General features: G+C 51.3%; 1 protein-coding gene across 7 annotated transcripts in view; it reads left to right on the top strand.

Moving 5' to 3' along the window:
• The window catches only part of RGS9 (regulator of G protein signaling 9), a 56,591-nt gene that overhangs the window by 10,953 nt on the left and 18,131 nt on the right, over positions 1–27,507 (top strand). For 2 of the 7 annotated variants that reach the window (XM_079796856.1, XM_079796857.1), the window contains 9 exons: positions 3,419–3,515; positions 7,569–7,619; positions 8,027–8,133; positions 8,323–8,374; positions 8,632–8,690; positions 9,753–9,829; positions 13,806–13,887; positions 20,616–20,687; positions 27,264–27,293. In XM_079796856.1, the coding sequence (XP_079652982.1) occupies positions 3,419–3,515; positions 7,569–7,619; positions 8,027–8,133; positions 8,323–8,374; positions 8,632–8,690; positions 9,753–9,829; positions 13,806–13,887; positions 20,616–20,687; positions 27,264–27,293 (627 nt within the window). Of the gene's footprint in view, positions 1–3,418; positions 3,516–7,183; positions 7,302–7,568; positions 7,620–8,026; positions 8,134–8,322; positions 8,375–8,631; positions 8,691–9,752; positions 9,830–13,805; positions 13,888–20,615; positions 20,688–27,263; positions 27,294–27,507 lie in introns of those variants that run through there. The other 5 variants (XM_079796858.1, XM_079796862.1, XM_079796859.1 and 2 more) reach the window with 5 other exon arrangements.

Genomic DNA, 27,507 nt, shown 5'->3' on the forward strand with positions numbered 1-27,507 from the left:
CTCTCTCAGGGAAACTCAGGTTTCTAACTCGTGGGGTGGGTTTCTACTTCTTCTCCAGTATCGGGGCCCTCTGTTTCCTCGAAATGCTGCTGTTTCATCTAAAAAATCATTTTACAATAAATGTGGGATTTCACCTGGCCGGCCCTCAGGCCCCAAAGTCAGGTGCTTCTTGAAGTAGCATTTGAACCCACAGCTCACGGCTAGCTGAGAACTCGGAAGGAGTGACCCCCACAACCTGTGGCTCCTGGGTCCCCTGGCCACGTCCAGGGGGAGTGAGGCCACCTCCCAGCCCCCCACACCTTCCTGGGGCGCCTCTTAGCTCCCCTCCCTGCTGTGGCCGCTCTGCGGGCCCAGTGGCCTGAGATACTGCCAGGCCTAGACATTGCAGACCAAGGACCGAGGCTCTGAATGGAGCGGAGAGGAAGTTTCCATCCCAGAGCAAGCCTGTGAGCCAGGAAAGTGTCCTCGCAGAGGAAGCCGGCTTGCCGTCGGCCTTGCACGAGGAGCCCCAGGCCCCCCCTGGCCCCCGGTCAGTCTTGCTCTCTGGCTGAGCCACTGGCACTGTGCCCAGAGCGGCCTTGACCATGCACTGGATCCTGGTTGTTTCTCGAGATGCTGGTTTAGCCACAGATTGAAAGTGGACTCTCAGCCCTCAGCAGTGACTCAGGACGTCGTCCCACACCCTTCCCTCCTTGAGGAGGTGGGGACCTTCCAGCGGCAGGAGCTGGCTGGCCGAGGGGCAGGAGGCAGGTCTAATTTGTCCAAATCAGGCTTCCTCGGCATGATTTCCGCCCCCTCCAGGGCAGCCGGGTCAATCTCTCTCTAATGCTATATCTTTTTTTTTTTAATCCTCACCTGAGGATATTTTCCCCATTGATTTTTAGAGAGAATAGAAGGAAGGGAGGAGGGGGAGAGAGAGAGAGAGAGAGAGAGAGAGAAAAACATGGACCGGAGAGAGACACGTTGATTGGTTGCTTCCCACAGGCACCTGGACTAGGGCCGGGGACTCCACCTGCAATTGAGGTACGAGGTACCTTGACAGGGAATTGAATTCTCAAGTGGCCGGTGCTCTAACCACTGAGCTGCCAGCCAGGGCGCTCATGCTCGATTTTTAAAATTTGTTTTATTGCTGTGGAACACTTCATACAAGAATGTTAAGTGTACGAACAATATGGGAGAGCAGATCCCTAGAATCTATCCATGTTGCTTAACTGACACTTTATGCCTTTTTATTAGCAACTCCCTCTTCCCCTCCCTCCTCTCTTTGATTTATTTCGCCGGTTAGACACTTCGCATAAGTGGAAGCATGTAGGCTTCCTGCGACTGGCTTATATCACTTAGCAAAATGTCCTCCAGGTTCATCCGTGTGGTCGCATGCGGCAGAATTTCTTTTTTTTTTAAAGGCTGAAAAAGATTCCATTGTATGCATGTGCCACGCTTTCTGTACCTGTTCATCCGCCAGTGGACGTAGGTTGTTTTCACATCGTGGCTACAGTGGATTATGCTGCAGAGCACACGGGAGTGCTCACAGCTCTTCGAGATCCTGATTTCGGTTCTTTCTGAGAAATGCCCAGAGGCGGGGTTGCTGGGTGGCATGGTGATTCCGTGTAATTTTTGGAGGAACCTCCATACTGTTTTCGTTTTGCGTTCGCATCAACAGTGGATTGCGAAGGTTCCCATTTCAATGTCCTCACTTTCCTGCGTGGAGAAGCCGGGCCTTCTTACTCCCCCCCTCCCCCCATGGAGCACAGCCCTCCCTCCCTGTCGAGGGAAATCCTACTCTCTCCATGCACACTGCTTTTCATCCTCTCAGCCTCCTCTTCTTCCTGGTTCTCATTCCAGTCAGTATACTCCCTGTTTTTTTGATGCAACATTCAGCCTGCCTTTGCCATCTCATACATGCTTACTTTGTGCGTGGCTCGATGCTAAGTGCTTTACACGATCGATCTCACTTAATCTCCGCATCATTCCTCTGATGGCCAGGCACTTGCAGTCTCCATTTTACGGAGAAATGAGTCTTAGTGAGATGTAGCAATTCATCTAGCGCATACTTTGGAGCAGGGGTTTGAACAGAGCGTTTTAGTCACCCAGGTCCCTAGTGTTTATCTCAGTTAAATTTCTATTTTCCTTCAAATGTCTTCCCAGCTCTCCGAGGATGGGGACTATCTCTTTTACTTTGTTGTGTGCTCCGCAGTGCTGGGCATGCAATACATGCTCAATAAATACATGCTTAATCAATGAATATATTTAATTGGTGAGTAGAGCTAGGTTTTTACTCCCAGGCATCTGAACACAGTCCTACATGTAAAGTTTCAAAGATGCATTAATTGTACAAATGCTACAAATGATGATTCTGTCAATAACCACTAGCATATGTCTCCTCATAAAGCATCTATTTATGTTTATATGACTTTGTCCTTATTTATTTTTATGCAGTATAACATATCATGCCTTATAAAGTATTTTCACACAATTAATTAGATTCTAAGAGATTAGAAAACCATACTTTGTAATGCAGGGCTGAGTTCAGAGGCCTAGAGAGTGTATTTTGTTACATAGCAGGAGAATGATGGTGATGCCACCAGGTGGGTTAAATCGAGGGGAGGAGGTAGACCAGTGAGCTCTTTCAGTGTGGGGAGCAGACAGGTTGGTTTTCAGGTGCAACCCTCCACGAGGACAGGTCCAGCTGTGCACAGCTGCCCCGACTTCCGGAGAGGGACTCTTGGCCAGTGGCTCTGGGAGAAATGGCCCTTGCAGGGTTTCGAGCACAGAGGTGACATGTTCTAAAACGATGAAAGGCCCACTCTGACCGCTCCGTTGAGACTAGACCGAGGGGTTGACGTGTCACAGTGAAGCCCCATCACTTCCTGCCCAGACTACAGCGACAGCTTTGGTGACATCTCCCACTTTTCTCTACTGGGGCAACCTTCTTCAGGCTTCAGTGTCTTCCCTCTGCCATAGTCCACGTTTCCAAAACGCAGGCCACCCCTCAGAAACGGCTGCTGGAACAAAATCCGCACGCTGGGCGTGGCATTCGAGGTCCCTGCGATCGGGCCTCCACCTGTCCCTCCAGCCTCGCCGTCTGACTGCTGTCTGTCCCTCTCACACCCTCCCATGCCTTTGCTCATCCTCCCCCTTCCTGTCCAGGAAAAGCCTTTGTTGTCAAGTCCCATCTTCTCCTGAAAGTCTGTGCAGAATCTCCAAGTCAGGACGAGTCTCCCGAGCACTCCCACAGCGAGGGCACGTGTGCCTGGAGCGCACTGCTCCTCTAGTTCTGGTGGCCCTACTCAGTGCCACCCACGTGGTTCGCTCCGTGTGTCCATCTTTGTGTCCCTTGATCCCTCCGTGCCGTGCAAAAAGCCCGACTCAGCCTCTGATACGGTCCCCCTGAGCCACACTGATTGCTTCTGCCTTGCAGATTGAAGCGCTAGTGAAGGACATGCAGAGCCCGGAGACGGGGGTCCGAATGCAGAACCAGAAGATCCTGGTCACCAGCATCCCTCACGCCATGACAGGTAACCCGTCCTGTGACTTAGTCTTGTCCTGGAACAGATCACACTGGGGTGGTGGTGGTGGGGCCTGGTGAACTACCGTTCGTGGGTCACATTTGGCTCGCGGCCTATATTTATAAATAAAGTTTTATTGGAACACGCCCACATCCCCACTTATGTATTATCTTTGGCTGCTTTTATACGACCATGTAAAGAGCTGTGCAGAGAGATGGTATCACTGCCCACAAAACCGAAAATATTTACCCTCTAGTCCTTTACAGAATATGTTCGCTGACCGCTGGGCCCCAGGCCCCTTCTACAGAAGGGGTCAGAAGGGACGGAGGAAAGGACTCAAAAGGTCACTTTGTGAAGCCATTCCACCCAGGAGGTCATTTAAAAAAACCGTTTACTGTGACTTTTTGTTTGTTTGCCTTGTTTGTTTTTGTTTTAACGAAATCAGGTAGCAGAAAATAACTATTTGGCAGTAAAAAAATTGGCCTTTGTTCTACCCTTCTTTTTAAAAAAAAAATATTTTATTGACTTTTTACAGAGAGGAAGGGAGAGGGATAGAGAGTTAGAAACATCGACGAGAGAGAAACATCGACCAGCCGCCTCCTGCACACTCCCACCGGGGACATGCCCACAACCAAGGCACATGCCCTTGACTGGAATCGAACCTGGGACCCTTCAGTCCGCAGGCTGATGCTCTATCCACTGAGCCAAACCGGTCAGGGCCAGACCCTTCTTAACCACCCCGTGGGGATGGCACCCTTGTGTCCTTTCTCTTGGTGTGGGACAAAGGGATGCAGAGTATCACTTGAGCGCATGGGCAGAAAGAGCCGGACCCCAAAGTAAGAATGCATTTTGTGTGGCATACGCTTTATGCTTTGGGGTTGCAGCGGAAGGCATGTTTCCCATGGAGGCAGAAGATAAACACTAGGGGTCTGGGTGGCTACAATGCTCCGTTCAAATCCCTGCTCCAAAGTATGCGCTAGATAAATCGCTACATCTCACTGAGACTCATTTCTCTGTAAAACAGAGATTGCCCTGCCAGCTGGGGCCTCGCCTGTGCTGAGCTCCCCGTGAGCCCTCACTTGCCCCCCACCCCCCAACCTGACTATGAGTTTCTCACTCAGGTGCCCTGGCCTTTGCAGAGGCAAGCTGGCTCCCAGTCTGACAGCCTGGAAGAAGGGTTTCCCCCACCAGCCTTGTGTCACTCAGGGTTCCTTGAGTGCAAGCAACAGAAGACCCACTCTGGCTCGTTGGAGCAAGAGAGGAATTGATTGGAATGTGACAGGGCAGCTCACATAAGAAAGGGAAACGGATGAGCCAGACTTGGGAAAGGCTAGGAACCCGAGTAGCCTGGGCACCCAAAGAGCAGGGACCAAAGGGCAGACTTTTCAGGGTGCCTCTGGCCTCCCCAGCAGTTAAGAGGCAGCCGTGGCAATTCTCCCCACCCTGGTTGCCACTGACTTTGGCCTGAATTCCCCACTAGATTCGGAAGCCCTCCAGGGGCAGAATCTCCTCTTGCTCATCTGGGTAACAAGAGCTGGGGGTCAGGGTAGAGATCTAATACAAGTTCACTGAGTGAGTGAGCCAGTCCTGGTCTAGCACTTGACACTGAGTCAGGCTCCCTGGGATTGAATCCGTTGGGTGCCTTTTCTAGCTATGTAGCCCTAACCTCCATGTTCTCACTCTAGAAGCAGGAGTGGCAATTCCTGTCTAAAAGAATGAATGCAGGAATTAAATGAGGTAGTACCGTGCCTGAGGCCAGTACACAGCGGATACTGGAAGAGTGGCAGTAGCTCACAATTTCCCACACGGTGTCAGTTGATAGACTCTGTCAAGTTAGGGAAAGATACAAGCGTCCCCATTTTACAGAGGGGGCCCTGGAGACGCAAAGAGGTCCAGCAACTTGTCCCCCTGTCACTCGACTCCTACATGGCCGAGCTTGGACTTGAGCCCAGTTATGTGACTCCAGGGTCCATACTCTTATTCCTATCAACGTGCATTTACTGCTTCCCTCCCTTGCACACGGGGTGCACTTGGTTCCTGGGTGAGGTGCCCATGCTTCCCCTCGCTCCTCCTGCTGGTGAACCCCAGGGGCTGTTGGAACAGGACGCAGGGAAGGCCTTGTCTTGCAGCTGCAGATCAGCACTAATAAAAGCTAATTGAGTAATTGGCATCCATCTCCTCGGATGGCAGGACTTCTGGGGACGCAGATGGCTGATGTAGGAGCCCGCACAGACCACATGGTACAGATGCCAGTGGCCTGTAAACTCATTTGACTTATTTCAGGGAGCAGTCAAGTGGATGAGCAAACCCTTGGCTCCTTGGTGGAGCGCGCTAATCCGTCTGCTGTCCGTCTGGGTCTTTCTCTCTCGGTCTGTATAACCTGTGTAGCATTCAATGAGACGTGGGTGGAAAGTCTAAAACAGCCAATCCTCCCCTTGCCTTAGCTGGTTTGGCTCAGTGGATAGAGCATCAGCCTGCGAACTGAAGGGTCCCAGGTTCGATTCTGGTCTAGGGCACATGCCTGGATTGTGGGCTCGATCTCCAGTAGGGGGTGTGCAGGAGGCACCCGATCAATGATTCTCTAGCATCATCGGTGTTTCGATCTCTCTCCCTCTCCCTTCCTCTCTGAAATCACTAAAAATATAAAATAAATAAATAAAACAGCCAGCCCTCAGATTTTAAATGAAGTTTGCTTTTGCCCAGCCAACCAGGGGGGAATAAAACTAAGAGTAACAGAGGAGAATCCAGTGAAAGCGATAATGGTGGGCACGTGGGCACTGACAGAGGTAAAGGCTGGCTATTGCGCCCCAGGGTGTGGATGGGGAGGGAAGAGTTACAGGCGGCCCAGCCTCAGCCATGCTGTGGGCAGGTAAGTAAGCCCAGAGGGTGTGGGAGTGGAGCATAAGGGCCCTTCTGGAGGCACCAAAGGAAATGCTCCTTCGCCATCTCCGAGGAGGGAAGCCTCCTTTGCAACAGTCCAGCCACAAGGACACAGGCAGCGGGGTCTCCGACCCTGATGCTCCCTCGTGGCCTATTTTGCGGGCCGGCTGCCAGGCAGGCAGGGGACCAGCGTGGCCTTTGTAAAGCAGGCTGGGGCTGCTGGAAAGGGAGGTCTATGATGTTGGCAAGATGGTGTCTGTATTGGGGTGTTCGGTACCAGGACAGCTTGTCTCTCTTCTGCGATGGTGCTGCCCTCCTCCTCCAAGGAGCATGCGCTGTGTATGGGGCAGAGAGTCCAGGTTGAGTAGGAGACACACAGCTTCCCTGCGGTCCTGCGGCAGTTCTAGACCTGGTGGAGCTTGGCTTGCTTCGGCCCTTAGATAAATATGAATCCTCGGGGGCTGGGTGGGAGGGGTGCCGTTCTCTCTCTGCCTCCCCTAGTTTTTTCACACCAGCCTCCACTCTGCATTGTTCCCAGGACGCAGGGCAAGAGTAACGATGGAGCCCACATTCTACTGTCCAAAGTAATAAATCGCCCTACAAAGAGTTACTAAAATCTGCCCCATCCTCCTGCTTTGATAAAAGTACCTTCACGAGGGTTCGAAGTCTCTGACTCTCTCAGAGCTCCCCCCCCAGGAACTAGGGGGCGAAGGAGAACCAGCCCCCTAGCTCAGCCCACCCCCATTTTCCTTCCCATCCCTGGCTCTGATTTAGCCCATGTGTCCAGGCTCCACCTAGAGCGCCATGGACAGCTGGCCGTGGGTCTGATTATTTTCAGTGTTAAGACCTCGTCTGTTTACTTTCTATTTGAGTCTATGCACCAATCATTGTAAGAAAATAAGGACCACAAGAGAGGTAAAGGTTGAGGGTATGTAGGGGAGGGTGAGCGGGAAACCCGGCCAGAGTCAGATCATGGATGGCCCTGAATTACGGGCTTCAGGGTCTGGACTGTACACAGAGGGGGTGGGTGGGTGGGTGGAGGGAGGGAGTCCCTGAAAGTACTGAGCAGAAGAGGGACGTGATCACAGCTGAGCAGGGGGAGGAGGCCAGCCAGGCAACAGCGTGGAGGCCAGCGGGTGTGTTAGGAGGCTCTGACGACGGCCTGATATTTCTGTTTTGCAGGAAGTGATGTTCTACAATGGCTCGTCCAGCGGCTCTGGATCTCCAGTCTGGGTGAGAGTTCGTCTGGCACTGGGTTACCAAGGATTGCTGTGTGTGCAGCCCGCGAGAATCGCCGCAGGGTAGAGACTGCTTGGAGGCTTAGCCTGGGTCTCTGAGAAATTGACATTTTAATTGAACAGACAAGGCCTTCCTGTGTAAAACAACCAGAATCCAACTGGGGGGACAGAATTGTTTCATACAAAATATTGGCTGGGGGATCTTCCTTATTAGCACATTCCCCAGCTGACACTCGCCCACAGCCAAGTCCAGGAACCGCATTCCCTCCCTCCTTGATTGATGTGCTGGTAGGATGGAGGCATCTCTTTTGGAGTTTGGGGTGCTGTGTGTGTGGGCCGGGTAGCGAGCTTCTGCCTTCGGCCCCTGCTCTTAACTTCCACGCTTCCACTGCTTCTCCCCAGAGGCACAGAACTTGGGCAACTTCATTGTCAAGTACGGCTACATTTACCCCCTGCAGGACCCTAAGAACCTCATGCTCAAGCCTGACGGCAGCCTCTACCGATTCCAGGTGAGTCGTGGCCTGGACTCTGGATATTAACATGGGGTTAATCTTATCTGAAAAGATAGTTGCTTGGCTTCACGTCCTCACAGATTAGGACTTTTGAAATAAGTGGAGGGCGCTAAGGACGCTTTATCTGTTAAACCACGTGGCTGGGGCCTTACTGTCTAAGCGAGGTCTCTTGGTTTTTTTTTGTAGACGCCGTATTTCTGGCCGACCCAGCAGTGGCCAGCGGAAGATACAGACTATGGTAACTGCCCTCCCCCTCATGCCTTTGGTAGTGCTTAACGTGTTGCTTGTCTACTTGCTGCATTTTGGTGGCGTTTGTCTCGCTGTCATCATGACCTTTATATCATGACACACCTGTATTGGGAGTGTTCCTGTGGGAAGGGAGCGGGTCTGCTGCGTTCTCTCCACTGGGCTGAGCACAGCAGCCCCATGCACAGAGAGCCTGCAGATGTGGTTCTGAAACATGATGATGGGAAACGTCATTGCTTTCTTCCCCAGCCATCTATCTGACCAAGCGAAATATCAAGAAGAAAGGGGTTTTAGAAGAACACGAAAAGGTACAGAGATACTTTCAAGTAAAGGTTATTATACTTGAGTGGAATATAGTCTTGAGTTGTTTTTTCCCCCATTTCCCTCATTGCTACATTCATATGTATCCTCATCCATCTATCCATTCATCCATCCATCATCCATCATCTATCCATCTATCATCCATCTATCTATCATATGTTCATCATCTATCCATCATTTATCCATTCATTTATCATCCATCCAGCCATCATCCATCCATCCATCAATCCATCCATCATCCATCATCTATCCATCTATCATCCATTCACCATCCATCTACCCATCATTTGTTCATCATCCATCCCTCATTTATCCATTCATCTATCATCCATACAGCCATCATCCATCCCATCATTTATCCATTGGTCTATTATCCATCCAGCCATTGTCCATCCATCCATCCCTCCATTCATCCATCTATCCACCTATCATCTGTCCATTATCCACCCATATATTTAGAAGCAGCTCCCTGAAGTGAATTCTTCCCTATGTTGAGCTTCAGTTTCTCGTGCCGTGATTTAAGCTTTTGCTGTCCCCAAACAATATGAATTAATATGTACGATAATGCATATTACTTGGTGAACAGGTTTGAATTTGAGTTTGTAATGGGAAAACAATAGTATAGACTTTTGTTTTAGGCTTGAGAAGTCATTTCTCGAAGAACACATCCCAGCCCTCTCTGTAGGCTAGATTTCTGGGCAGATGGCAACAATTCTGCTGTGTCTTATGCATTACAAACATGTTTTTAGAAGAGCCAGCATCATACCAATGTTGGGTCTTACCTTTGTGGATTTGTGATGCTCTGTTGTTGAGTATTGAGTTTCCATGTTCCTCCCCACACTGTATTCCCTTCTTCCGAATCAGATTTGAGATACATATATTTTTAAAAAAAAGGCTTTTTGGGAATTTGGTGCTGCCCCTTGAATGAGCAGCTTTGCAAAGCTGGGCGAAGGCCCGTTGGCATGCCCTCGTTGACGTAGGGCTTTCTGCCCACTGCATGTGGCATATGCCACGGGCCTCGGTGTTCTCACTGTGTTTTCCTTCCCTAGGAAAACTACGATTTCTTGAACAAAAAAATCAACTACAAGTGGGACTTTGTCATTATGCAGGCCCGAGAGCAGTACAGGTGAGTGAAAGGTCCTGGTCGGCCTCTGGTTGTCCTTCCTCCCTCCCTTCCTTGTGTCCTTTTGGTTAAAATAACCCTTTATTGGGCATTTATGTGTCAAGCATTGGGCTAGGCATAGGGAATATAGAGACACAGTCTAGTGGGCCAGGCTGATGGTTGTGATGCTGCAGTGGGATGAGAGCCACAGGTAGGAGTTTGCAGAGGAGCTGTAGAAACGACTTTGAACTTGGAGGCTGCATAGGAGGCATCCAGGTGAAGGATGGTGATGGTGCATGGAGTGGCGAGGTGGGAGACACCGTGTTCTAGGCAGACAAGGGATGCCCACTTGACGCAGTTTCTCATAGCAGAAGCGGACAGTGCGAAGCTTGGAACTGGCAGAAGTGGGGATGGAGATAAGGGCCGTGGGGAAATATTTTAAGCAGGGGAGGTATGTAATCAGATTCACATGTTAGCACCACCCACTGCTGCTCTCATTTGCCTGCTGTTCACATCAGAAATGGAGCTAATATCCTTCTGGAGGGCTCTGTCTCTTTTATTTTAATTTTTTAAAAAATAAATTTTTTATTGACTTCAGAGAGGAAGGAAGAGGGAGAGAGAGAGATAGAAACATCAATGATGAGAGAGAATCACTGTTCGGCTGCCTCCTGCACTTCCCCGCCCTCTACCCCCCCACCACTGGAGACTGAGCCTGCAACCTAGGCATGTGCTCTGACTGGGAATCGAACCATGACCTTCTAGTTCATAGGACTGGCTGGGCTGAAGAGCCCTATCTTGTCCACAAGAGCCAGATGTAAATGCTGGGGAGGGTGTATCAGTCAGGATGAGGTTAGGCTATTGTAACAAACAGTCCCCACAGGGCTTACTTCTCGCTAGTGTCCTAGGGCCACTGTGGGTCACCTGGGGCCCTACTTGCTTTGTGCCCACTCCAGGACCTATGCTAAAGGAGCAGCACCGTCTTGGCTTTGTCTGTTTCCAGAGCAGTGGGGGAGAGAGGCTGTGAGGATCACAGGTGCTGCATGTCACTTCTGCTCACAATTCATTAGCCAAAGCAGGTCCCATGGTTATGCCCAATTTCAAGGGAGATGGGTGGGGATGTATAATATTTTCTTAGAGAGAGAGAGAGAGAGAGAGAGAGAGAGAGAGAGAGAGAGAGAGAAATTGACTTGTTATTCCACCCATGTGTGCATTCATCGGTTGATTCTTGTATGTGCCCTGACCAGGAATTGAACCCCCAACCTTGGCGTACTGGGAAGATGCTGTAACCAACCAACTGAGCTACCCAGTCAGGCCATGGGGATGTACAGTATTACTGTGTGTAGGTGTGGGAGTCAGGGATATCTGGGGACTGATGCAGTGGCCAGCAAAGTGGATTAAGCCCAGGTGGCCCACCTTCACTCACCTTGCCGGGTCCAGGTCCTGGCAGCTCTAGGCTGGCTAGCGCATGGCAGGGCTGGATGGTGGGGACCCCATTCTCACGAAGCAGCCTGGAACCAGAGTAGCGGTGGGTTAATCAGGGTTCTCTAAGAAAAGAGAGCCAATCGCGTATACATACACATCGATTTATTATCAGGAATTACAGTTATGGAGGGTTAAGTCCCAAAATCTCTAGTTGGCAAGCTGGAAGCCCAGGAGAGTGGATAGTGTAAGTGCCCGGATGGTGTAAGTGCCCAGCACGAGCTGGGGTGGGACACAGACATTCGGTCCATAGCAGTCTTTTTTTTTTTTTAAATCCTCACCTGAGGATATTTTTCCATTGATTTTTTAGAGAGCATGGAAGAGAGAGAAATATCGATGTGAGAGAAACACATCGATTGGCTGCCTCCTGCACAGGCCCCAACCAGGGCCTGAGCCAGGGAGGAACCTGCAACGGAGGCGCGTGCCCTTGACCAGAATCGAACCCGGGACCCTTCGGTCTGCAGGCGGATGCTCTATCCACTGAGCCACACCAGCTAGGGTCATAGCAGCCTGTTTGGTTCACCACTGTACTCTCAGTGCTTGGAACGTAGTGGGAGATCAATACATATATGAATGAATAAATGAATGTGACACTGTTGCTGAAAAATCATAATATGAAAAAAATTCATAATAGGACAAACTAAAATAATTCCCCGCTTACTGGCTCCCTTGGGTTCCATTTGTTACATCTCTCTTCCAATAACACCTACGAGAAGAGCAGCAGAGCGAAGCCGGGAGGGACATGGGAGTAAATTAGCGAGCGACTCTGTTTACAAGGCTGACCAGCGTGATGGACACTTCACAGTGCCCCAGGCTCCGGAGGACAGGGGGGCGGGGAGTTAACCTGGTAGAAAATCGAGTTAGGTTGGCAAGGGAAAGTGGGAGCGACGGTGTTTATATTTAATTTCCCCAGGAGGTTGGCGCAACACCCCACTGGAACGGCCCTCCCCACCCATCTGGGTGTCTGGATGTTGTTATGTTATTCACAAGACATTAGCTGGCAAATAGATCTGCCGACTCTGTCTGGTGGAAGGCATGTGCGTCATCCCAGGTTGCCTGGGAAAACAAGCGTCAGCGAGTGTGAGCGCAGGTCGCCGTGGAAATGGTGCTGAATGGGGCCCCGGGCACGATAATGGATGTTGCCCGGCTCCTATAGGAGCAAAGCGCAGTATCATTTCCTCTCCATAATGGGAGAGGGGGAGACCGAGACACAAGAGGGAAATAAAAAGCCTGCTGGAATAAGAAGATGGGCTCAGAAAAACCCTGGCTTGGCACGCCGTCTTTGAAGTGACAGAGTGGAACTGACAGGCAGGGAGGAACGAACACGCCCCGAGGCCAGCGATTTCCCCATCACGGGCTCTGGCGTTGCTGGCTGCCTGCGAGTCCAGATGTCACGCATGTCGTTTACCAAAGCAGGGAAATGAAGAAGGCAGGCGGTCAGATGGCGGCCCAGAGCGCCACCCACGTTGTCCCAGAGGTGAAGGTGGTGGAGTAGATTGGACTCTAAGTCTGCCCCTGGGGGTGATTGCACCCCAGCACCACGATCTCAGGCAGAGCTGGACTCTGTCTGGGACCAGAATCCCAGTTCAAGTCCCACCCCTCCCACTTGCTGATGGTGGGACCCCCGGTGGGACATTCAACCTCCCACGAAAAGGTCACTGGGAGGATTAAGTGGTTAGACAGGTGGAAGCATTGAGCAGGGCACAGAGCGCCCCGTGTCGGTGAGCATTGCTGTTGTCATCACCATTACGGCACACACGGATTAGCCGGGCAGATTGGGCGAGTGCTGTGGCTCATCAGGCATGGGGGCCATCACTGAGCAGAAAATACAGAGTCTTCCTGGCCTTCAACATGGCTTCCGAAAGAAGGAACTCTTACCCTTTGCGACAGCATGGAAGGGTGTAGAGCAGGCGTCCTCAAACTACGGCCCGCGGGCCACATGTGGGTGTTTTTGCCGTTTTGTTTTTTTACTTCAAAATAAGATATGTGCAGTGTGCATAGGAATTTGTTCATAGTTTTTTTTAAACTATAGTCCGGCCCTCCAACGGTCTGAGGGACAGTGAACTGGTCCCCTGTTTAAAAAGTTTGAGGACCCCTGGTGTAGAGGGTAGGATGCTTACTAGACGCTGAGTTAGCATCTAAAGAACAAACAAAAGAGAAACAGACTCATAGATACAGAGAACAGACTGATGGTTGCCAGAGGGGAGAAGGGAGGGGGACTGGGTGGAAAAAGGTGAAGGGATTCAGACGTACAGATTGGTGGTAACAGAACAGTCACGGGGATGTAAAGTACAGCACAGAGAATAGAGTCAATAATATTGTACTAACTATGTATGGGGCCAGGTGGGTACTGGAAATAGCAGGGGGAACACTTGTAAAGTCTATGGTTGTCCAACCACCATGCTGTGCACCTGAAACGAATACAAAATCATATCGCGTGCAAGCTGTAATCGAAAGGAAACCTTAACTATTAATAACCTGAAAAACACACACGAGGAAAACATGGCTTTTGGCTTTTCAGGACCGGGAAGGAAAGGAATAAAGCAGACAGGTATGCCCTGGACTGCCAGGAGAAGGCGTACTGGCTGGTCCACCGAAGCCCTGTGAGTATTCCTCCCTTGGTTTCACCGTCTCTCCCCGGCCTGCCACCCCCACCCTGCACTCTCTGCCCCTGATGCCTCCCACCGCCACCCTGCACTCACTGCCCCTGATGTCTGCCACCCCCACCCTGCACTCTCCGCCCCTGATGCCTGCCACCCCCACCCTGCACTCTCTGCCCCTGATGCCTCCCACCTCCACCCTGCACTCACCACCCCTGTTGCCAGCTCAGGACCCTCTGGAGCTGGAACACTGAGGCACGCACGGCAGGGGCTGCCCAGTGTCGAGTTAGCGTCCAGTGCCTCGTGGCTGGAGGAGGAAACGCACGCCTGGATGGGCGCTGCTCGTGGCCCATCTGGTGGTGGTTGAACCACGTGAAATTCCTTAAGCCATCCAACCTCATTAAACTAGAATGAGTTTGTCTTTTAAGGGGACGAGGCCTTTTTTTTGGCCAGGATACCTTGGAAAAGAAGTCTTAAGAAGAAGAAACTAGGACATAGGCTCCAAAGCATGAAAATAAAATGCTGCGGAGAACTGACACTCTGCAGAGCCAACGCCATGGCTCCCCCTCCCGCCCTCTCCTGGTTCCCCCCTTCCCTCCCCCCTCCCCCCCCCCAGGCTGGGATGGGAGGAGGTGAGAGGAAGAGTGTGTGCGGAGCCTCCTTGCTTAGAGCACATTGCGTCTCGGGTGGTGGGGCTTGAAGGGCCCGGAGAGACAAGCTGTACATAGGTGATGGGACTTGTCATGGCTCATCCCTGGGAAACGGTGGCCTCATCCGCCAGCACAGAGAGGCGGGCTGCCACCGTCACCCCTGGGGTTGGCTCTGCTGCCTCCGTCCACGCCTGTGTCAGACCCATGCGCTGCCCATGGACCGTGGGAGGTGGGAGACGGGGAAGGCGTTCTGAAAAGTGAGGAGTTCAAACAAACGTTCTTCCTCTTCCTCCTTGAGTTCTCTTACTCGCCGGGCAACCAAATTCTCAGAACCGGGAAGCAAACCGTGTCAGTCCAGGTGCCAAAGCTCCCGGATGATGGAACACCAGGCCTATTAGATTTTGGCTGTTTGGCTTATTTTCATTCTACACCCAAATATCCCACAGGGGTCCCATCTTGGGGGCATTGGTTCGGATGACTTGCTGCCGAGGTTAAGGCCCTGGGGTTGATCCCCAAGAAGCTTGCTTGGTTTTGCTTGCTTTCAGCGCCCCTCCTCTGGGTAAACCAGTTGACCACCGCCCAGCACGGGTGCCGGGGGCTGGGTGACGATGAATGACCGGGCCCAGGGCACTGGAGCGCAGGAGTGAGCTCTCTGTCTGAGAAGGGAACCAAGTGTTGTTCAGCCTGCATTCAGACGTCCGTTCCTAAAGGGGGAGCCTTGGGGAGGATAAGGGCCAGTGGCAGATAAGCCACTCGTTTGGCAAGATGCCCTGGTGCCCGGTGGCACCCGTGACCGAGAGGATCCTGGTCCCTGCAGGGTGGGGATGGCTTCCATTGTACACGTGGGACTCCGTGGGTGGGGAAATGCCCATGTGACTGCATCCCTTGCAAAGTGACACAGACTGGCCCTGCACATGACCTGCCCCGGGTCCCTCTCCTGCTCTGTCCCCGAACCCCAGAGGCCTATGGGGAACAAAGTGGAAAACAGATTACCCAAGTTCTCCCCAGTTCTCTTGGGGTGAGCACTCCGCCCCCACACCAGGCAAGTGGCTGAGTGGCTCTTCACTGGATGATTCAGGGACCTAAATCTGACAACGTGTCTCTGTGATGACTGCTTTCACCCTCAGCTCGCACACCTCCACCACCTCCCACATTGCCCCACTGTCTCCACCTCCATCACCACCATCACCACGGTTGACATGGTCGCTATCATCATCACCATCACCATCACCATCATCATCATCATCATCCCCACCGACCTGAATCCGAGGATTTTCAGTGTGCTGGACACAGCCCTCCGCATCCATCTACAATCGCTGCCTTTCGAGTATTTCATTTTCGCAGTCCGGTGTGGGAGGCAATATTATGAGTCCCATGCTGCCAATAAGGCAGCTGAGGCTCAGGGATGTTGCTTAGCGGCCAGAGGCACACAGCTAGTACGTACCGGAGTATCGGAACCCACAGACTGCACGGCCTTTCTCTCTTAGGCCATATACTCTGGTCTCCCAGGACCATGTCACGTGATGTCTCAGTGCATGTATGACCCTTTTGCAGCCTCCTTGGTCATGAGAGCGTGGCATCGGTCCCTGCCGCTCCAACAACCAGGCCGCCCGGGCTCACAGGAGCCTGGTCCCTCTGTGACAGCACCGGGGAGCCGAGTTCAGAACGAGGCTTTGACGCACGCGGAGCAGTTGTAAAAAATTCCCTGGACACAAAACTCTTCGCATCCAGTCTCTCTCTTACTGCTCCCTGAAGTCGAAACCGGATCGTCCAAGATGAGGCCAGAGGGCCTGTGGGTCCTGCTCCCTCCACTTTCTTAAGACACTCACAGCCTCTTGGGGCCCAAGAGCACTGGGGTGAGGGCCATGTTCTGCTTGGAGAGTGTCCAGTTTGAAGTCTGTCTCAGCCTTCAAGTTGAGCAAAACCAGGAAGCCCGGGAGCTCAGCACTGTCAGACTGTCTCCCAGAGACCCAAACAGACTCTCAGTTCACTGGGAATGAAGCCAGCCAGGCAGACAAAGCACTTGGCTCGGTGGCCTGTGGGACAGCCAGCATGTGCACTGACGGGGACCCATTGTTGTGGGCGGGACACGGCCTGCAGTTACTGAATCAGTTTATTCTCCTGTTCACTGGTCTGTCCACTAATTCGTGAAACCTTCACGAGGCCCCCGACTCTGTGCCAGCTAAGCCGTGAAGGTCCTGGGCATAAAATAACTCGAGCTAGGAGTCGTCGAGTGCCTACTGCGTGCCTATGTAAAGCTTTTGGCACCGATGGTCCCATTGACCCGGGGATGATGCTATGAAGTAGGGAGTAGCATCATCCCCATTATCCAGATGGGGAGATCAAGGATCAGGGAGGTTCAGGAGCTTGCACGGGTGAACCTGAACTGTACAGAATGCCAGGGCAGCTAGCTGGGGGAGGCAGGGTCCTGCGTCAGATGGGGGATCCATCCACCTATTCGTGGAAGTGACATTCAAGCCAAGATCTGCTTCGAGCAGGTTTCTCCAGCCCGTCCACCCAAACTCGTCTCCCTGCTTCAGCCTCTTTCCCTGGTTTTATTTTGTTTATGAAACTATTTGGAATTTTATTTATTACTAGAGGCCTGGTGCATGGATTCATGTACTGGTGGGGTCCCTCGGCCTGGCCTGCGCCCTCTCGCAATCTGGGACCCCTTGGGGGATGTCAGACTGCTGGTTTTGGCCCAGTCCCCACAGGCCAGGCCGAGGGACTGCACCGGTGCACGAATCTGTGCACTGGGCCTCTAGCATGTATATAAGATCTTTGGTTAATCTCTTCTCACCCTCCCCCCTCTTATTTCCCCCCTTCTCTCTGAGATTCATCAGTCTGTTCCATGTTTCCATGCCTGTGCGTTGAGCGTCTGCCCCCTGGTGGTCAGTGCGCATCATAGAAACCAGTCACACGGTTGCAGGGTTGCTTAGGCTTTTATGTATAGACTAGAGGCCCGATGCACAAAATTCATGCATGGGGGGGGGGGGGGTGGGTCCCTCGACCCGGCCTGCGCCCTCTCGCAATCTGGGACCCCTTGGGGGACCAGGCCTACACTGGCAGTCGGACATCCCTCTTGCAATCTGGGACCCCTCACTCCTAACTGCCTGTCTGCTCGCTCCTAACTGCCTGCCTGCTCGCTCCTTACCGCTTGGCTCACCAGCTGTGAGCCCAGCTTCTGGCTGAGCGGTGCTCCCGCTGTGGGAGCGCACTGACCACCAGGGGGCAGCTCCTGTGCTGAGCATCTGCCTCCTGGTGGTCAGTGCGCATCAGTGACCGGTTGTTCTGGTCGTTTTGCCGTATCGGTCACTAGGCTTTTATATATATAGATTTGTTTTCTGTCCCATGCACCAAAGGGTCTGAACTGGTACGTTAGGGAAGACAGTGATGATGAGAGAAAGTGAGGAGAGCAAGAGAGGGAACAGGAGGGGCTTGGTTGGAGTGCCAGCTGGCAGTCACCACAGGGATCCGTTGCCCTTGTTTCCTGGGCACTGACAGGCAGCTCTGGGTTATCTCCGTTCAAGCATCTCCTTGCGTGTCAGACACCACATCAGCTGTGGCTCTGGTGACTATCGTGGGAACAAAGACTTTCGCTACCTGATGAATGAATGAATGAATGAATGAATGAAGGGAGCCTGGGGGTTTCCCCAACCGGCAGAAGCAGAAAGGCAGCCCCCCTGGGGAGTTTTGAAGGCAGGGTGCTGGGATGGGACCACAGCTCTACAGGCACAGCTGAGACTTATGCAAAGGCCGAGAGGAGGCAGGTGCCCGGGCAGCGGCGCAGCCCTTCTGTAGAGCTGAAGAGAGCCGGGAGGGCTGGCACTGGACAGGCTGGCAGAATAATAGAGCCCCGCGGGCGGCTCCAGCTCTGAGTCCAAGGCTGTCTGGTCTGCGCAGCCCTGTGCCGATGATGGTTACGCAGGTGCAGCACTGAGCACTCGGGCGGCCACATTTATATAACAGCATGGGTCAAGTGCAAGGGAAAGAGTTGGAGAACTAATTCAAGACTCAAGATGACTGCACTGGCACCGTGGAAGTGTGAGCGTGTGTGCACTCAGAGTGGGTCTGAGTGTGAGAGAGTGTGTGTGAGCGTATAAATGCGACTGCGTGTGATAGTGGATGTATTTGTGTGAGATGTGAAAGTGGTGTGAGCATACGTGTGTGTTTGAGTGTGTGAGTATGTGTATGTTTGTGTATGTTTGTGTGTGTGTGTGTGTGTGTGTGTGTGTGTGTGTGTGTGTGTGAAGTCTTCAATTAAGCTGGGGGTTTCTTATACCAGACGAAGGGGGAAATTCCTGGAACCCACTGTAGGCAAAGGCACTGATTCTGTTGGCCCCCTGCACCCCTATGCTGGGTTAGAGCCCACTGAAGGCTGGCTTGGACTTCTGTACTGTCCCTTCATAGCACTTGTTATAACTGTAGTTCATCATTTGTGTGATTAATTGCTGAGTGGCTGCCTCCTCCTGAGACCTGCTGGGGATGTTGGAGGCAGGGGTCCCTGTCACATGCACCACGGGCTCCCCAGGGCTGAGCACAATGCCAGCCACAGGAAGTAGCTGCTAAATTTGTGGACTGAGGTCCACATGTAACAACAACTCGGGTGAGGACGGCCCTCCCCTTTCCTTGTCCTCCTCCCACCCACTTCCTACTTCTTTCTTTCTCGTCCCTGCCTAGGCGGCATGCCCAACATTTGCCCGCATGGTAGCCTGCTGAGCTAAGTTGCCAGATTTAGCAAATGAAATCCATTATGCCCAATTAAACTTGAATTTCAGATAAACAGCAAATGATATATGTCCCAATATTTTGATACTTATTGTATGCTTCTACTAAACACATATGGAATATATTTTTAGGCAAAATGATATAATCAAACTATTTGTTATTTATCTGAAATTCAAACTGAACCGGGCATCCTAAAGTTTATTTGGCAACCATACTTCTGAGCTAAAAAATGTGACTGATCCTGTTGATGAGGCTGAATCTGATGGGGAGAAAGCCCAGATGCTTCCTGTCTCTGCTCCAGTGAAGTCAGCCTAGTTAATCACACGAGAACTTGATGGGTGCCTGGCACCCAACCAGCACAGAGGAAAGTGCAAGACCCGAACTGCTGGCCTCGGAGAATTGGGAGAGACCAGGCCAGACTGGCTGGAGAGCGGGTGGCCTGATCGAGAAGGGAACTGACCAAGATTGAGACCCAGCTTTGGGCCAGGCCTCTATTTACGCACACAATTTTGGGATGAACACAATCCCTTGCTCAGTAATAGCGGCCCTCTGCTGAGCGAGCTTCACACTCCATCTTGTTAAATCCTCACAAGAACCTGACAGGCAGGAGGAGCATCTCCATTTCTCAGAAAGGAAGCGTGTGCAGAGAGAAATACTTTCCAAGACCTTCCTCAGAGCTAGGAAGTGGCAGGACTAGGATTAGATCCCAGAGGTGCCTGGCTGAAGCCTGGACTCTGAAGCACTGCACTGTGGGGTAGGGAAGGAGCATGGGAGGAGTTGAGAGTCCCATGTGTTAATCTCAGTGAACTCTTATTAAAGTTGAGTGTTATTTGTACATCAGTTCATCCATCCATCCACCCACCCATCCATCCATCACCCATCTACCTCCCCATTTATTCATCCATCCATGCAACCATCCATCTACCCACCCACTCACCAGAGCATCCACCCACACATCTATCTACCCATTACCCACCTACTGACCCATCCCTCCCTCCATTCATCCATACACCTACCCACCTATCTACCCATCCACTCATCCATCCATCCATCTACCCACCCACCCATTCATCTACCCATCACCCACTTACTCACCCACCCACCTGTCCATCAGTGCATGCATGTATCTCCCCATCCTACTGCGTTAGGTTCTGGGGATGCTGTGGTGGCAGAACAGCTCATGAAGCTCACCAGAGGGTCTTACACCCTTGTAGCTCCCCTTCTCTGGGTAAACCAGGGCCACAGCCCTTCTCAGCTCACTCTCACAATTGGCAGCTTGGCCAAGACCCAAAGTTAATTAGAAACTGGAGACTCTCCCAGCAGTGGTCCTTATGTTATTTTTATTCCATTCAGCCAGGAATGAACAATGTGCTGGACTATGGCCTGGACCGAGTGACCAATCCGAATGAAGTTCAGGTAAACCAGGTAGGTCTCTGCGGCATACTTTGGGCGGACAGGGCCTAGGTCAGGGTCTTAGTCTGGGAAGATGCCCATCTGTCTATTGTCTAGTTGTGTCTGTTGGGGCAATGATATCTCCCCTTGGAGAGTGCCTAAGAGAGGAGGACTATGGGCTCTGTGGCATCAGCGTTGGGGGCAGGGAGGCCATGGCCAGGGCCCTGCATAAAGAAAGACAAGAGATCTAGAGTGCAGGTCGGAGCCAATGGGATTCAGATGGTTGGCTTTCAGATTTTTCTGAATCACTTCTTCCTTTGAAAATCTGATGAAAGTTATGAAAGCATTCTGCCTAAAGCAGGGGTCCTCAAACTTTTTAAACAGGGGGCCAGTTCCCTGTCCCTCAGACCGTTGGAGGGCCGGACTATAGTTTAAAAAAAAACTATGAACAAATTCCTATGCACACTGCACATATCTTATTTTGAAGTAAAAAAACAAACGGGCAAAAACACCCGCATGTGGCCCGAGGGCCGTAGTTTGAGGACGCCTGGCCTAAAGACTCCTAGACTGACATTTTGCATACAATTTCAGCCAGTTCCCAGACTCCCTGCAGCTTTATAGGCCCCAGGCTTAAAACCCTGGAGTCAACTTTGGGTTTAAACCTTCATCCTCCACACGACCTGGAATGTCACACTTTTTTTTTTTTTTGCATCTCAATAGGGTGGGATCTTTGCAAAGGTTCTCCTAAGCTTTTGTTTTAAAGGGGCTCTTTTCCCCCAATACAGCTACCATTTATGATGGATGGCCAATTTCCTATGATGGTTTCTTATCTAAAGAACTGCAATTCATAAGCTGTTGAAACAGCGAGCATTCTGGGCAGGGTTTCTCAAACCTAGCACTACTGTTTTGAGCTGTCCTGTGCAGTGTAGGTTGTTTAGTATATCCTGGCCTCTACCCACTGGATGCCATTAACATGGTGCCTTTCCCTGCCCACCTCCCAGTCCTGACAATCACAGATGTTTCCAGACATTGTCCCATGCACCCTGGGGGACAAACTTATCGTGGATGAGAACCACTGATCCCAGTAAACTAGCCAAAACCCCGTTGCAACTGGTTTGAGATGGTTTCGTTGGTTTCTGCCTAACGCTGTCTTTGGGCAGCAAGGGGTCAGTGACCTCTTTAGCCTAGTGTGTCATCTCTAAGCGTTGGTATTGCCTTAAGGCCTGAATGGAAGCCAGGAGGGAGAAGGAAGTCAGCGGGGAAAGAAAAAGAAGCAGGAACAAGGAGGCCGTGAGGCAGCTGTGACCTGTATACTTTTGCCCTCTGGGACCCAGAACTCAAAATGGCCCTGGGGACCTCCTACCAGTGTATTCGACAGATGCACAGGGATGGAATTCTTCTGGAGAGAGATTCCGTGTCCCCAGAGGGTACCACGGGGTTGGGTGGCATTGCTAAGCCCCTTGTCCACAATTCAAAGTGACCCTTCCTTCGATACACTGTCAGCCTTCAGCGGCCTTTTCCACGTTCCCCTCGTCAGATGACAGATAATTGCTGAGGCCTTGTCGCTTGGTTGCCACGGAAACAGAATCATCAAGGCAGATACTGAACCTGGCTGGAAGATGTGCTTTTCCTGTTTTCATTTTTTATGGGGAGCTGGCAGCTCTGGAAACCGCTGTGGTGGAGGTGGGGTGGGGAGGGCAGAGGTGGGAGGCACAGCGCCCTCCCTGGTCAGGCTCGGAGGAGAGGGTGCCCTCCGCTTTCAAAGCCCATTTCGTCGTCTGGGTCAGAGGGTGTGGGGCAAAGGGCTTGTCTGTCTGCTGATGTTTGCCATGGGGCTGCTTTCACTTTTGTTTACCATTGTCTTCTCTCTCTCTCTCTCTCTCTCTCTCTCTCTCTCTCTCTCTCTCTCTCTCTCTCTCTCTCTCTCTCTCTCTCACCAGCTCCCTTTCTCCTGTCTGCACTCTGGCTGTTGTGGAGAATTAAGAAGAATTAAGATTTCTCACGTAGGCGGGGCCCTCCCTCCAGTCCCCTCAGCCAGCCCCAGCGGGTGCCTGATCAGCTGTTAGGGAAACAGAGGCTGCTGCTGGGTTTTAACTGTCTGCAACATTTCCCCAGTTTGACTCAGTGTTCCCTGTTTTTCGGGGTTTACCTGCCCTGAGAGGAGGGGGTGGTGAGAGTGTGGAGTGTCTCCTAGCATAGCTAGCTGCCTGCCTGCCGTCTCCTCTCTTCTGCTTTGCATTCACCGCGTCAGTTCTGAATTTCCTGGTTCCCGACTTGCTCTCAAAGCTTGCCTACCCTGATTCCTCAGGCCTCTCCCGGTCTTGTGTTTTGCTCTGTGCTTGCCCACCCCTCACCTCTTATTTTTGCAGATCCCTGCCTGGCTGCCTGATCACAGGGTCCTGGCTTGTCCCTGTTCTGGGCTCCTGCACTTCTGGGCACAGTGGCCCGAGGGCCTCACAGGTCAGGGCCCTGACCCCTGCTGCCCTGGGATTATTGTCTGCAGCCCGCATCTGGCGCTCAAGGCCAAGGAGCAGGCCGCAGGGCTGTGTCAATAAGCTCTAGCTCTGTCCCTATTTGGGCAAATCTGCAAGGGAAAAATAATAAGCTAGAATCCCAAGAATGCAGGGCATTTGGAGATTCCTTACACAGAGCATCTCACGGTGCAAAGTGTGTTACCCGGATGAGGAATAGAGAGAAATGACCCCAGTCCAGGAGGGCCAACTCTGGGAAGGCAGGGGATCTGTACGTGAACTCCAGGGTCAAAAAATGTTATTATTTTATCAGGAGGTGGTTTACTGCGAATTGCTTACAAGTATGTGTGTGTATTTTTAAGTAACTTCACTTTATTTAAAATTAATGTTTCTTATGGCCTTGGACTAAGTAATAATTTTGATAGGTTTATGAGGTTTGGCAAATAAAAATGTAGGATGGCCAGTTACATTTGAATTCCAGGTAAACAACAAGTAACTTTTGTAGTGTGTACCAAAGATTGCATGGGCATCCTGTGTTTTATCTTGTAAGTAGGGCCAAAGCCATGCCACTCGTGTTCTCAGCAGCAGTCTGTGAGCCCTAAGCCACTGGCCACAGCCACCTGTCTATTGTCTCTCTTAATCCCTCCTTTTTCTATCTCCTTTCACCAATGAGAAAACAGAGGCTTTGAAATGCTAAAAATCTCATCCATAGTCATGTAGCCAACAAACCACAGAACCAGGGTTTTGACCTTGGTTTGATCCCCACATCCACAGTCTTTCTTCCACCCGCCTTCCCATCAGATTTTCTCTTGGTCTTTTAGAGACGTCCAGAACGCTCACCCCCACTCCCCATACACCCACACCCCCACACACCCCTAGAAGGACAGAGATGCCCTGTGTCAATCTAGAGCAGTGGTCGGCAAACTGCGGCTTGCGAGCCACATGCGGCTCTTTGGCCCCTTGAGTGCGGCTCTTCCACAAAATACCATGGGCGGGCACGCACGTACAGTGCGATTGAAACTTCGTGGCCCATGCGCAGAAGTCGGTTTTCGGCTCTCAAAAGAAATTTCAGTCGTTGTACTGTTGATATTTGGCTCTGTTGACTAATGAGTTTGCCGACCACTGATCTAGAGGAAGCCATCCTATGGGCAGCTGTCTTTAAAGCTAGAAATAAATGCTACAGTCCACATGGCCACTCCCAGGTGGAGGTGGGGAAACCCCAGATGCAGCTGGATCTTATGATCGGAGAGCTCGCTGCAGTCTGATTCCCGGAAGGTTGCTGGTCATCCCGGGAATCCGAAACCCAACAGCGAACCACACCACCGAGGCAGGGCCCTAAGAGGGTAATAGAAGCCAATGAAGTGCATTAGCCTATGAAACATTTTGAACCCGGAAGACTGAGACAATGGCCCCAGAAACAAGCATGTGAGGCCAAAGTTAGACCACGCTAGGTAGAGTAGAAATGCCCGCAAGGACAGCCCGCTATGGAGCCTGGAGAACATCAGGGCAGACTTGTCTGTGATCATCCACGCAGGAGCCCCGTGGCCGCAGAACGGTGGCCGACAGGAAGTTGGATCTTGGGTCCCAGGCACTTGGAAGGAGGGTGTTTAGGATGCGGGCTGCTGAGCGCAGGCCTCCTACGATTTTGACCTTTACCATCATTACTATCTCCCCTGCACCCAGCTCTACTGAGATATTGACGTGTAACATATCTAAGCTTAAGTGATGATTAGAGACATGTGGCAAAACATGACCACAATAAGGTTAGTGAACACCTACCGCTGTCCCCTCGCATAATTACGATTGTGCGTGTGTGTTGATAACATTTAAGAGCTACTCGCTCAACAACTTCCAGGCCTGCACTGCAGCATCGCTAAGTACAGTCGCCGCGCTGTGCACCGGGTCCCCAGATCTTATCTCTCTCAGCGCCCGGAGTTGGTTTTACCTCCACGATGTGAATTAAAGAGCGTTTCCTGTGTTTGTGTTCCCTCTCGGCGCTGGGGCTCCAGCTCTCTTTTTTGTTTGAATTTTACTTGAAATGGCTGGACAGAGTCATTCTATTTGGCATCGTCCTCAGCGTCAGGGCAAGGAGGAAACCGGGGTCACGAGCAGGCTATTTTCTGTTTCTCGTGGGTCCCTCCTCAGCTTCGCAAAAGGCAGAGCTGGGTTCGAATCTTGGCTCGGCCACTTACTGACCAGGCGTTGCTGAAAAAGTTGCCCATAACCTAGTCCAGTCTCAGAGCTGAAGGTGGGAACACTAAAACCTCTCTCCCTAACACAGGTGTCAGGGCTGCACGAGGTGCACATGGCTTTGCACTAATTGCTAAGTGGTGGTTGTTATGCAACAGTCCAGCTTCCCCTGTGAGCAGAGGGCAGAGGCCAGCCAGTCCGTACCATTTTTAATCCATTTCAGCAGACTAGAACAGAAGAATCTGATCATGTTAGGTTTGCATGCAAATCTGCTGTGGCCCCAGGGGCCTTTCCCACCCGAAGTGTGTGTCTTCTGAAACGGCGCCCGATGTGGAGACAGAATGGGAACGAAAAACCAGTGTGGTTGCCAAAATATTTGGATCAACTTTTTAAGTGGAGAAATGTTCTATTAAGCTTAGAATACATCTCCATTTTTTTTCCCCAGGCCTCAGCACACGGTAGTTGTCATGTATTTAATATTTATTGAGCATCTACTCTGCACCAGATATTATGCTAGGGAAGACAGACAGGGTCGTCCTGCTTCTAATGGTGCCTAGTGGGTGATATGTATATTAGAGAGTCACATAAAGAAATATATCATTAATTGTGATAAAGGCTATGAAGAGGAAGTTAGGGTGTGTGGGGGTCCCCAACAAGAGCTTTACCTTTCTGAGATACCTCTCCCCACTTCCCCACCCGGGAAAAGGATTTCCTGTGAAAAGCAAGTGCATAAAAGCAATCTGATGAAGCAAACTAAAAACCGGCAAGGATTAGAAAGGAGAGACGTGTACATGACATTCTAGGTCGGAACCTCCTGGCCCATAAGTTATTATTAACTGGCTAAGGAAAATAGTATACTCCTTGGCCTTTTTACAAAAAAAAATAAAAAAAAAATACACACACACACACACACACACACACACACACACACACACATAATCTATCTATCTATATATCTATATCTATCTATCTACACTAATAAAAGAGAAAGATGCAAATTGACCATACCTTTGCAACGCCCACCAGTCAATCAGGAGTGAGTATGCAAATTAACCCAACAAAGATGGCAGGTTAATTTGCATACACAGGCACCAAGCGCAGGCGTGCCGCACTGCCCCAGCTGCTCTGGGCCTCTGGGCAGCATGGGAAGGCGGAAAGGCAGCTCTGGGCCAGAGCAAAGGTGGTGCCGGCAGCCAAGGGAAGGAAGGCCCATTCTTGCATGAATCTTCGTGCATCGGGCTTCTAGTGTGTGTGTGTGTGTGTGTGTTGTGTGTGTGTGTATTGATTTCAGAGAGGAAGGGAGAGGGAGAGAAAGATAGAAACATCCATGATGAGAGAGAATCACTGATTGACTGCCTCCTGCATGCCCCACACTGGGGATCGAGCCCGCAACCCAGGTATGTGCCCTGACCAGGAATTGAACCCTGTTCTTCTAGTTCATAGGTTAATGCTCAACTACTGAGCCTCACCGGGTGGGCCCCTGTGTGATCCCTGTCCCCCACTTGTGGTATTGGTGAAGCTGTTACGAATGAATCAGGAATGAGTCTCACCATTCATTCAGCTCTCTCTCTCCTGTGAGAGGAGAAACAACACTCAAGCTGGTTCCCCATCTTTCTCTCTCATTCCATTTCGGCTGGTTCGGTAGGCACGACAGTTGGTGGGGGCCAATCCCAAACTTAGTCTTTCCTGCATCTTGGCTGTTAGGAGAGCAGGGTCAAGTCACAGTGGTAAATCCTACCCTTCCCTTCACCAAGTCTCTTAGTTGATCGCATTCTCCAATAGTTGCCTAGCATAGGGTGGAGGTGGTGGTGAGGGGGAAATTCTATCTTCCCAGTAAGAGGAGATGGAGTTTTCTCATGGGGAGTGCATTTTTATTTTCCAAATGGGCCTTTGAACTGTGATGATTTCATGGCATCTGTTTAATGGCTCTGGCTTCTTTGTTTTACAGAAACAAACAATCACTGCTGTCAAAAAAGAGGTAATGCGCCTCCCGGTTCCAGGGACGTTTGATTTTAAATCCTCCAACACATTACATGTACTTGGGCTTGAGGCTCTGCACTCGGCAATGAAATGAAAGCCACGTGTAAAGTTCAGAGGACTGTTTACAAATGAATGGACAGCACCGAATGGCAAAGCATCTTCTGTGAGATCTGAATGGGGCTGATGCTGGACTCGGGTTCTGAGACACTCTC

The sequence above is a fragment of the Cnephaeus nilssonii genome (genome assembly GCF_951640355.1).
Source record: "Cnephaeus nilssonii genome assembly, chromosome: 19".
Classification (NCBI taxonomy): Eukaryota; Metazoa; Chordata; class Mammalia; order Chiroptera; family Vespertilionidae; genus Cnephaeus; species Cnephaeus nilssonii.